Genomic DNA, 12,523 nt, shown 5'->3' with positions numbered 1-12,523 from the left:
TTGATCGTTTGGCACACATTGAAGAGGAAAACTCGTAGCTTGTAGTTTGGGTTTGAAATATATACTGTATTTTGTGACACCAGTCTTGGAAGTTACATACCTCGTAATTTGCTTTTTAGTTTCACTTTTTTTGGACATGTACTAACCCTTTATTCCAAAAAGAAAAAAATGTAAATAGGTGAATTTGTGAAGAGTGAACCACAAATAAGGGGGATACCTCCAAAAGCAAAAAAAAAAAAAGCAGAAAATCACAGGTCAACGTCATCCTCCCCATTCCATGTAGGTGCTGTTTATACAGAACAACAATATTCGGAAAAAAGGCAGGAACAAAATCTGTCTTTTACTAAAGGAGCTATTGACACACTGGTGTTAATGTATTGTTCCATTTCACCCCATTGCCACTAAAAACTATAAGTAGCTCCACAGAGACTACCATTAGAACAGTTTTATTGAGAAACAGCAGATGTTAACAAAACCTTTTTTGTTTAAAAAAAAAAAATGCTTCATTCTCCCTATACTGAGTTTTTTTTTTTCTATCAAAGGCTTCACTGTTGAATTGCAAATTAATTGAATACAACAGAGCTCTTTTTATAACATCGACTAACAAGCTCGTAAAGGTTGTCTTAGCCCAAGATTTGTTCTTGGAAATGTCAGTACTCTGTCTGACCTTTCCCCCGCCGAGGGCCACATAGTGATGCAGTGACATGAGTACATCTGCACTACATTGAACAGCAGTCCGGTGACCTTTGTTCAACTCGCTGCTCATCTGCCGCCGATGAGCCAAACAAACGCGGTGCCAAATTTGACTCCTCGCGAGCCCTCGCAAAAAAAGCAAAGGTTACTCCATTGATTAAGTACTGTGACTAATTATTGCAGTTTTTGAGCAATCACTGTCTTTTTAAGGAGACGATGATGGGTGCGTTTTAGGGGGTTTGGATGGAGTGCAATGGTGGCGAGCAGGAAGCACATGGGATAAATCCGAGTCGGACATAAACACAAGTTAACACGCGGTTAATAGAGCCGTCTGATGCAAGCCAAGAAGTAAATACTTCTCTTTTCGAGGCCCATGAAATGAATACTCGCAGCACATGCATATTTAATGCGCAGCAACAAGGTTGACGTGTTTTAAAATAAGACCAATTTAGGAGCAATGTTGTTTTGCCTCATGTCACTTCCTCACCTTTGAAATATTTACTTTAGTTTTTCAAGACGGACTGACGTTTCTGCGTACTCTTCCAAGGTCTGTTATTTACTCTTTTGCATGTCATTTAACAACAGTTATGAAGAGAATATGTGTATTATTGTTGTCTTGCTCATTGCGTAGCTACCTAAGATATGAATTACTCCATGCATATTCAGGTTCTGATAAACCAGTAATTCTCAAACATGTTGCACAAAGTACAAACTCAAAAAATACTTAGCTCTCCAAATACCACTATCATTACCAACATTCATTTGGAGTAGCGTAGTAGGTCTAAAAAATAGTGCAAGCCTCTGGAACATTATGCATGGTTTTAACATTTAGTTCAATGATTCTTCACGTACCACTAGAGGGACCTTGCGTACCACTAGGGGTACCGTACCACACTTTGACAAGCCCTGCTATAAACATAAAAAGGAAAATGTTACGCAAATCAGCAGTGATACAATCCAACTCGTGCGCTGTTAAAATTTTCAGTGCACATACGCACCTGAGCACCACTTGTTTGCACCTCTGGCGATACCCCATTTTGTGCATAAAACATATGCGCCAGTGCTATATGTGGGAACCTACTGCATTTTAAATGAGTCATTACACAGGAAATTCAACGCACGCATGAGTACATTCACAGTCTTACGAGGCGGAAAAAGCATTGCGGCGCTGGCGTCTTCATTTAGCCGCTGTAATAAATCATCAGTGTATGTAAAACACGTATGTACTTCCAGAAAAATGGATGGTTTTGCCTGCATCGACTGAATTATAACCACCGTCATATTATACTTGGAAGACCAAGAGACAATACCTCAAATAGGAGTGGTGTTTCTGTCTCCGGCAGTCTTACACAATACATGACGTTTGTGATACCACGGTAATCCCACGTCAGTTTCTCCAGTAGGATTTGAAAGACGGATGGTGAGGACTTGACCTTTCTCGTTTGCGCAAGAATACGTTGTCACATGGCACAAGAAGTTATGGTCAGTTCCTGGCGTTGGCCCTACTTAGTGTTTTGTTATATATTTATGTCCCTAGAAGTGTTTTTCTTACAAACATTTACTGTAAATCTGAAATGTGATGACAGAGCCACCTAAAAGTGAAAAGAAATATTGGTAATTTATCGGTATGGTATGGGTATCGGTAATACTAGCCCTGTGTTTACCCAGTAACAAATCTTGCAATATTTCACAACATGCTATTAGTAGGTCATTATTGTTATGTGAACATTTATGTGAACAAACTTTAAAAGCGCATTCAAGGGGATGCATATTGGCGCCTGTGTTGCAAGTCTACCACCACATTAAAGTGTGGACAGCAGAAACATTTGTTTATAGGTGAACTGATTGCAGCAGTTGACTCTTGTTAGCTCCGCGTTATTTCATTCAGCTACACCTATTTGCAAGATTTTTCATGATTAAGCCTTAGTTTCCGAGCTGCAGACCCCGATTGGCAGCAGCAATGGCTCACATTTCCGAGTATCCTGGCAAATAAAATCCATCTGTGTATGCCTCACAAGTGGGCATGCCGATACTCAGAGTGAAGCGAGCGCCGGCTAAGAAATGAATGTGATCAAGTTATGAAAACAAGCACAAACTAAGTCACCGCTGGTGTTGACATGGTTAACCCAGCGAGGTAGAGAAAGGAACATTTCCATTGGCTGTGTTGCACGCCGTAGGCCGAGGTCTAGTGTTTCATGGAGACAGAGGGCCATCCCTCTGAGTGCTGTTCCAGCCCCTTCATCTGTTTCTATTTAAGGCTTCTGGTACCGACTCTTATGATTGGCGTACACAACCCCCCTACTATTCCTCCAAGTTCCAGCCCCAACTGAGGAGAAGGAGGCTTTTTAGCAGATGGTTTATTTTCCAAGAGAAGCCATTTCTTTCTCCTTCTCTCCACTGTCCTGTCCTTAACACTTCTATGACTCGTGCGGCATCTGATTGGGGAGCTCAATCCAGCTATGCTAATGTTTCGACCTGCTTCTCCTGACCCGGTTTCAGCATTGTTGGACACTGTGGATGAAGTGATTTCTGTTACACACAATGGATTTTCTGCCTTTTTTCTGCCTGAGCATTCCCTTTTTGGGATGATGGTCTCTTTGTAGAATTTCAGTATCTCCACTGCCCCTCATGTTGGGCTGGAGGGGGATGCACCTCTATGGCTAGACTCTCAGGAAGATGCACTGAGCCCTGTGAATATTGTGATTGGCTGAGCACAAGTGACAAAGTGGCCTATGGCACAACGGGTGCCCAGCGGTCGTTCCCGGGGACCTATTGCTGGCAGCTGGCTGACAGCCTGTTTCTTCCCGTCAACTCCAGGTCTGGACGCCTCGGACCCCATGCTCCTGGAACAGTATGTGGTGGTGGCCAGTTACGAGAAGCAGGAACCTGCAGAAATCAGCCTCCAAGCGGGTGAGGTGGTCGACGTCATCGAGAAGAGCGAGAGCGGTGAGTGATCAAAACACATGCACGACAAAAGCATGCTCAGCAAGAATCAAACACCTTTACAAAGCAATCTTTCCACTGCTTCCTCAAACATTCCACTCTTCGACAATCCCAAGCCTCTCACCTCCTTTGTCCCACGTCAACCCTGTTTTAGCTCCATCTGGAGGCTCATTCTGGCCTGCAGTCAGCCCTGTTTTTGTCCCACTGTTGGTTCAGGCGAGCAGCCAGCATTCCACCTCTGGCAAGACGAATCTCTCCCAGACTTTTATTAATTACTCTGCCGCACTTTAATAGAAGGCCAGCAAGACATGTCTGATTTGCAAATGCCAGCTGCAAAGAGTCCTTAGTCAGCTGTTTAACACTTGGAAAATGTGAGTGGACAGGGCCAAGAGGTTTTAGATACCATCATAAATGTTGTCCAGGATGGTTGCAGAAACTGACATCTTTTGTACATCAGTGAAAAGATGCAAACATGCATGAAATGGTTTAAAGCAAATTCAATTCAACCAGACAATAAGACTTTAAATACAGGGGAATCAGAAATGTAGATAAGTGGTGGTTATTTGTAATGAACACCAGGAGTACCAAACCATATGTTTTTGGTAAAAACTCTCAATTACAACTAAAGCGGCTTTAAAGCGTAAATGGCAAGATGAGCCAGGGAGGTTTAGGTCCACAAGGGTTTGACGCTGCGCTTTAATCCTGTGCTGAGACAGTTAAACAGTAATGGGACTCATGTGTTCTTCAGAGGCATGCCACGGAAAGAGAGATTGAGGAGGAAAACAGTGACCAGGAAGGGAACGGGACTTGGGTTTCATGATGGGTGTAAGTGCAACGCTGTGCCACACTGGCCTTAGTGAGGAGAACGTGGCATGGGATCGCTTTGAAGCGTCACGTGTTAGCGCCTCAGGTTCACGTATTTGTTTTCACTCGCTGCTCCAGTAGGATCTTAGCCCAATGGGGAGCCACAGCGAGATGTATACACCATCACCTTCAAGTCCTTTCGTCCAGGGACTTGGAGGAAGTCAAATTACATAATGCCTTTCAGCTGACAGCTGTGTGCTGATGATCCATGGAGAATGTGATGGACTACTGACATACACTTGTTATGATTTCCCAAGCTTTTAGATTTATCCATCCATTTTGTAGTTCTTATCCTCTTCAGATTCAGGCGGGAGCTGGATGCTATCACAGCTGACTTTGGTGGAGAGAGGTGGGGAACTATACCGCTCCCACCGGAAGAAGAGTACGCCGGCGTACTGGCTGTCTGGGTGCCGCGTTTGGCTGCCACTTCTCCCTCTAGAAAAGTGTTTCTTTTTAGTTTAAAATGGCTTACCCTAACCAGGATCCATCGCCGTACCATGGCCAAAGGTAGAGCCAGGTTGGTTTACACCTGTGTTGGTGTCGTGGATCCTTGCTGGCTGGGTCAGGTTGCCTCATTTCTAGCTAGCTAGCTGGCTGGCTGGCTAGCTAATGTAGCATTTGTCATCTGCTATGCTGTGTTGGATCCTACTCAACTTTCTCCCATTCACACTGCCGCGGTCGCCGTCTCCTCGAGTGGTGGCTCCTTTCCGGCTTCGGTTTTGGCGTTGCCATAAATATCCATGCAGCTTCTTAGGCTCGGTTGTCAGATGCCTTCTTCCGCGGAGATCATGGTCTTGGTGGAGGGCTATAGACTTCATCGTTGTCCCCACTGCGGCTACCGAGGCTCCCACCGGGGACTATTTGCAGCTCCACGGCAGTGGACGGCGTCCCGTCTCTGTGGTTGACCGCGGGCGGCTCCTGCAATAAACGCATCAAACCACTTTTATTCCTTGGAATGGTTGCAAGTCCATCGCAGGGGCACATAAACAACCATTCACACACACCTTTAAGCAATTTAGAGTCTTCAATTAACCTTACATTTCATGGAATTTATGGGAACCTGATGTACCTGGAGAAAACCCATGCAAGCATGCACACTCCACACAGAAATGTCTGAGCCAAGAACTCCGCGGAACCTTTGACTCTGGGCCAAATGTGCTAACCGAATGCTCTACCACGCATTTCCACAATTGTTTCATTGATCAGACATGTTTGGCCAAGCTCCCAGGTTAATAGTGTTGGTCTACATTTTTTTCCCACCAAGTGAAATCAACCTCCTGCACTGGAAGTAGGCTATCACCACTGCATTGGGCTGGGTGACATCACTTCATATGGGTTTGCCAACACTAGCACAAGCACATGGCTGATAGGTATTTAGAGCTCATTTAATTTAGAATCAGTTCCCCCAAGCAGGATAAGTCACAAAAACTATTAAAAAAATGAAAAAGATGCGTGTGCAAATGTTTTAATGTGTTCTGACATATTGATCTCTTAATTACAGAGGTAGGCCAGGAAGGAATCTGCTGATCTGTGGACGTCTGCAGTGTTTGTGGACACATTCAGGACAATTTTGGTCTTGACGTTTGTGTCAGGGGTTGAGTTCACCCATCTTTTTTTTATTGTGTAGCTGTGATTGTTGCTGACTGGGTGTTCATGTGTCACTCACCTTGGATTAAATAATATTTGTCATTGGATAGGCAGGGAATCTAGGTCAGCGCTGTAAGGGAGCCCAACTTTCCCCCCTTTTCCAGCCAAAAGAGTATTTTCCGCTGAAACGGCTTGACGATACAGTTTTTGCCGTAGCCCTTGTTTCAGTGGTTACAGTGTTGATGATGGAGAAGAATCCCATGTTAGTTCGACAGTCTGTTACGAAAGACACAAATGGAAGGGATGTATAATGTAATTGGTGGGATACCCAAGTGACTACCCCACTCAAAACACAACTCTCCACCCCAGATGGGACTTGAACCCACAATCCCTGGCTTAGGAGGCCAGTGCCTTATCCATTAGGCCACTGGGGCTCTACCGAATCTTGTTATGATAAATAAATTGTCATGTAAAATCCGAACCCTGTAAATCGGCTGCCCCTTAAAAACTGCAGAGAAAGGAAGGCTTTATCGCAGCAGTATAACGGGCTGTGCCAGGAAACTTATAGCTTTAAACTGTCCAAACGTAAGCTTTAAATCCTCACTAAAAATGTGTTTTATAATAATTCTGTCCTCACTCCATTTGCATGATTACACATACTTTATTTTATTTGTTTCCAAGGTGGGAGTTTGGTGGAGGTGGTGGCGGGGGGGGTTGCTTGTTGAGAGTAGCACAGGACAAACTCACGGAGAAATGGAAAAAGTCATTTCCTGCCAAAGTTAATGGTTCAGAGAGGTTGGTTCATTATAATGGCTGGCTTAATGGATCCTCCAGGATGCCTCTCCTTTGTTTACACTATGTGAGAGATGTTCAACAAAACTAAGTTACCAACCTTGTTGGTATGTTCAAAAGCTCTTCAATGAGTGCTTTATTGAAAATTTGAACAGAACAGAAAAAAAGCCTCGAAGTCCTGGAAATGTTGTACTTAACTACAGCCGGTTTCCCGATGCCGCAAGGGCACCCCGAGGCACACTGTGCCCGGTCCGGTGTAGTAAATCTCTCTCTATGGACCAGCCAGTGTTTAACTTGTCTCCATTCCAAGTCTATATCAGCCTTCATAAATTATAAATGAACTCCAGGAATACCCCCAAGACCCCTTGGCACCACCCTTGTAACTGTATGCATGGTACCTGCCCCACCCACTTTAATTAATAATGTGGACTAAGTAAAGACATATGAGGAACCTAAAGGTCGCTAAGGATAGAAGCACTTGTCTTGATGTTCTTCAGCTTTGGCAGATCGGAACTGCTGAAAACCTGCAAGGCAAAAAGGTTTCTTCACCTGCTTTTGATGTTCAACTGGCTGGCTAAATGCCGACTGAACCTGCAGGAAATTCTGGAAGATTAAGCCGCTCTGGCCCTCGGAATGACATGATAGATGTACTGGATGTCTGCTGTACTCTCACATGGTAAACATATATCCGTAGTGTAGTCTCCAGCGTCTGTCTGCGAGCTGAGGGCAAGATGAGCTTTAGTGCTCGGCTCAGAAAACGCATGTTTGGAAAGACTTTTGATTTATCCTCTGCAATCCAACACTTTGTACATAAAGATGGGTGACAAATGAAATGAAAAGGCATAATGTGTGCAGGTGTCAAAACTGGTGGCCTGCGGGCTGGATCCGGCCCACCACATGATTGTATGTGGCCCACGAAATCAAATCAAGATAGCTAATGTTCTATTTTAATAACGAGATATTGCAAGCATTTTTGTTACAAATCACCCTTTGAAAAGAAATGAAGTCATTAAAAACATGTTTTCATAGGCTTCTGATTTTAAAACTAGTGGCGGATGTGGCCTGTGACAAAAATGAGTTTGACACCCCTTTTGTAAGGTGTTGGGCCACTCCGTGCTGTCGCTTTCGCAACTTTAATGTGAACCGTGGCCTGGATTCCCCGGAACTCTACTGGAGAGATGATGTTGATTCTACTCCCTTATTTGGTATTGCGACAATGGTGGTGGAGTTCAGCAGCAGCATCCCTTTGAAAGCCACACAGAATACAATCAGAGAAGTTTAAGCAGTTTACTGGCTCAAGCATGGGCGAAGGTTTTAGGTTACCTGTCCGTTACAACTACAGGAACTGGAAATGGGAGGAAATATAAAAGTACATTCTTCTGGGAGGACTTATTACAATATTTTCGAGTGTCTGTGCATGGGAATTCTGTTCATTCATCCAGAAGAGCATTCCTGAGGATCACCGGATAAAGAGGGCCTGACTTGCAATCCATTCTAAAAAACATAGTTCGGTCCCAAACGTGTCTGAAGGCTCTGAAGGTCTGTCAGGTTTCTCAGGTTCTTCCCCACCAAACTCATCCAGGACTTTGTTTAAATTCCTCCGACAAGGACAGGAGCATTGACCTGTCCGCAATGACTCAGAGGTAACTAATGCAATCCAGCTATACACTGACATCAAAAAGAACAGGTACACCCTGGGCAATTTGCCAGTCAATACCAAGACCTCCCCCCCAACCCTCATTTACTGCAACGATGATGGATCGCCATGGATATTTGAATGGATATCTACAGCCCTCAGAGGATGTCTATACTGTCTACTCGTTTGTTTAGGCAGAACAGAGACACAGTTTGGATGACGATAAGAAACTGCAGGGCTCTTGGAGGCTTTCATATTGTGACGCACGATATAATCATCCCACTTTTCATTTATCTGGCGCAAATTGAAACCTGTCAGGAAGACAGTAGACTCAGGTCAAGCACATGCTTTGCAGATTTTTGTCAGTAATAATCAAGATACTGGCAAGTATCTGTGCATGCTTTCAATCTGGGTTTTTGCAGCTTCAGCATGTTTTTGTATTCAAAAGTGGCTAATGTTTGTCAGCGAATCACCATATTAGACACGACGGAGCGATCAACAGTTTGTTGTCTTTTTTCAAAGCTTAAGTTGTAGCAGCAGATGGAGGAGGCATTAGCCTCCCATCCTGGTGCGTTTCCTGCGCATTCTTTGAGATTTCCATCAGAAGTCTTTGGGGACCACTTGAAGGCATTAACCTCATTCTATGTTTTCAAAAGCTTGTGTAGTATCGCTTTTAAGCTCCATTTTCTCAAGAGGCTGTCAGAGTGCAACACAAAAGGTCTTATCACTGATGAGGAACTAAGACAGTAAGTCTGAAAGCAGCCGCTCAGTTAAAACAACATTACCAGGGTTGGCCCATGTTGAAGGGTTGCTATGTCTCGACATCAGCGGGGCCTCAGCAGTGTACAAGCAGCGCTTCGTTTTCGGACCATGAGGTGATCCATTCACAGTTCTTGGAGAAAACGCAGCTCCTTAGGTCAACAGTTCTTGAAAGTCGCGTTGTGTCGTTTTCCCACAACCCCCCTTTTCAGTACACCGGAGGCGCCCAGGTAATTGAAACCCAGTGTTTTATGAAAACTGGAAGTGTGTGTGTGTGTGTAGAGCTGATACCTCCCCCTCTTGTGTGTTGATACTGGATCTACTGTTAATAAATACAGAAGCTGGAAATGAATGGGGTTCTCTGCTGCTCTCGTTGACAGTGGTATCGGATATCTGCAGGACTGCTGCGCCTATGCATTCCTCGTCATTCCAGGTCCAGAAAAAAAAAAAAAAAAAAAGCCTCGGTTTGCTGCTGAATCAGTGCTTCGTGTGAGAAGTGTCGAGCTTTTTTGTTTTCGTTACTAGCTCGTGAAAGTTTTCATTTGTTTTGGGTGTAATATTGTCAAATTACACTGTTAGCGAACTTGATTAATTGTGTTTAGAAACGCAGTCTCCTTTTACATATCATCCAGTCCTTTATGGTGAAAAAACAATTTGTGTATATTTGGTTTCCTGTTGCTGCAATCTGGTATGGATTACAGTGAAAATGAAGCATGTGTGGAGTTTCCAGATGTCAAGAACAGTATGAAATACAAATAGAGTTTAGCTCATACCACGCTCTTTTTTTGTAGATATCCCTTTTATAACCGCTTTCAAATAGCTTCAATGCATTCAACTTAAATAACTGAAGTAATAAAGTATTTTCTCTTTCAAAATTGTATTAGTTTTCACTTTTACCAGTATAGAATGCAAAAAAATAATAATGCAGCAACATCCATTCTGGTCCTATAAAGATGCAGATGGAGCACACACTACTAAAATGATACGTGTTTTGCTCGAGTGATCGCAGCGTGGGTTTAGTTCCCACTCAGTGACGGTGTGAATGTGAGTGCGAGTAGCTGTCCGTGTCTATATGTGCCGAGTTCACGGTGTAGTCCGAAGTCAGCTTGGATAGGATGCAGCACCTCGCGACCCTGAACAGGATAAGCGACATTGAGAATGACATACTAAACAGAAATGGATGCTGCCAGTCATCAATTGGCTGCATTCTGTTTTTTTCCCCCAACTTGTGGTCTAAACCCCTCACTTGTTGTTAGCAACACAGGGAGGGGCTGGTTTTGATAAAAATATGGAGAGACCATCAGTGATTGACTCTTTGTTTTCTAGTCAGACAATTTTGGCATACTAACAGTAACTACATGTTACTAGTGAGGCAAAACTGTGCACAAGATGTACTTAAAAATGACCTCTACTCTTGATGTTAAGATTTTATGACGGCGACAGTTTGCACCAGCAAACAATTTGTTCACGTTACATTATATGTGATCAGAAAAAAACATGTTTGGAAGTCACCCAGTGTCATGGAATGAGATGTGTTTCACTTTGGCGATTCCAATCTACTTGAAACACATCAAGCAGTTTAACAAAAACAGAGCCAAATATTTAAGCAGGAAATGTACTAAGAAAGAGAGTATGTTTTGTAGAAAACTAGAAACAACTAGTGCGACGATACTTATTATGTCCAACATAAATACTGACTACTGTATTTGAGAATTGTGCTGCCACTGTCTTGCTCAAAACTAACATTTACACCCCAGATGGGACTTGAACCCACAATCCCTGGCTTAGGAGGCCAGTGCCTTATCCATTAGGCCACTGGGGCTACAGAGACAGAGGTTCATTGCGTCTAATATTAGGATGCACATTTTAGTCCTTTTTTTCTCAAGCACTTGCCATATGTGAAGAAACCCCAAACGTCATTAACAGGTGACACAGATGTTTTCAAGTGCGATGCAGCCGAACACAACTGAATTGTCGCACAATGTGCGGAGGTTCTGGAACTAGATTTCACGAGTGGCCGACAGTTTTCAAATAGTTTTGCTGCAATTGAAAAGTTGATTTGCAGGCAAACGGTATCACAATGTTGCACATGTAACAGCCAACCAAAATGCCATGTGGTATCACATGATCTTTCACAACAAAAATGATGTAGCCAGGTGGCCATAGCTGAGTTGTACCAATACAATATATACACTTTATTGGTCATACCAGAATTTGAGGACAATTTCGGCACCAAAATCTTTGAAAAACATATCATCTATTTTATAATTTTGTTGTTGTTTTTTTCCCCAAGAAAAACAAGTGATAAAACATGATAAATTATTATCAGTGGCCCAATGCTGCGTCCGTCTACAACAAATGTCCTTGTGAAACATTGCTTCCGGCGGTGTAAATTAGGTTACGTGAAAAATATTGTTTTCTTTATTATTATTATTATTATTTGGTCCCAGCGGAGCTTCGAGGCAGAAATTCTGCATCAATCTATTTTTGAAGTCGACTTTGCCGAGTTATTCAATTTCTTTTCCCAGCACTAGTTTGGTGCAACCCTGTTACAGATACTCAGGCACCTGGAAAACAGATTTCAAAAATATCGTAAACGTTTTACAATCCAGTATTACATTTTATTTTAATAGTAATTTAATTTTAGTATTACTCTAATTACAGTTAGTCACTGTTGAAAATCAATGCTACTGTTCGAGTTTTTGCTCAAGAGTACATGCTAGCGGTGTTAGCCACTACGCTAACTAACCTAGCTCTACAGTAAAAAAAAGAACAACTTTGATATTAATATGTTGTCTGTTAACATGAGTAACAGGGTTGGGCATATTTACCCATGGATAAAAAGCGAAGCGTGGCGAGTCTTTCTGGCAGCGAAATGTACGGGTAGGGTAAACGAATGGGGCTATGAGCCTCTTGTACATCCACATCCGCTGTTCTTTATTCTCTTTGTATTATTATATTATACTGTAGCTATGGCAAACAGAACAAGCTGCTTCTTCCTTGAAAATTCCCACATATTGTTTGAAGTTCAATATAACGATATGATGCAGTATTTTTGGCACCTCATAACATTGCCGATAAAAACACCAGTTGTCCTGTAGCAGTGAATTGGTAGGCGTGTGAAGGTTAGCTATTCACTACAATTTGTTTGCGATTGTCCAGTACTGTCCAGTTCGTTCGGTGTATGGCGGCCCTCGGGGAGTTGTCGGTCATAGACCTCTACAGACAACATGTTGTTGTTCTGGGATT

The 12,523-nt window shown here is 43.0% G+C and overlaps 1 protein-coding gene and 2 non-coding genes across 6 annotated transcripts in view; 1 reads left to right on the top strand and 2 right to left on the bottom strand.

The window, feature by feature from the left end:
• The window catches only part of LOC133485399 (SH3 and PX domain-containing protein 2A-like), a 55,230-nt gene that overhangs the window by 27,667 nt on the left and 15,040 nt on the right, over positions 1–12,523 (top strand). For all 4 annotated transcript variants that reach the window (XM_061788998.1, XM_061788997.1, XM_061788999.1 and 1 more), the window contains one exon: positions 3,511–3,639. In XM_061788998.1, the coding sequence (XP_061644982.1) occupies positions 3,511–3,639 (129 nt within the window). The remainder of the gene's footprint in view (positions 1–3,510; positions 3,640–12,523) is intronic.
• trnar-ccu (transfer RNA arginine (anticodon CCU)) lies at positions 6,449–6,521 on the bottom strand. The gene has a single exon. It is a non-coding gene; the product is annotated as a tRNA-Arg (tRNA).
• On the bottom strand, positions 11,024–11,096 carry trnar-ccu (transfer RNA arginine (anticodon CCU)). Its single transcript has one exon. It is a non-coding gene; the product is annotated as a tRNA-Arg (tRNA).

The sequence above is a fragment of the Phyllopteryx taeniolatus genome, chromosome 11 (assembly GCF_024500385.1).
Source record: "Phyllopteryx taeniolatus isolate TA_2022b chromosome 11, UOR_Ptae_1.2, whole genome shotgun sequence".
In the NCBI taxonomy this organism is placed as follows: domain Eukaryota; kingdom Metazoa; phylum Chordata; class Actinopteri; order Syngnathiformes; family Syngnathidae; genus Phyllopteryx; species Phyllopteryx taeniolatus.
Note: the sequence above shows the minus strand (reverse complement) of the source record. Positions and strands in the feature narration are given on the sequence as shown.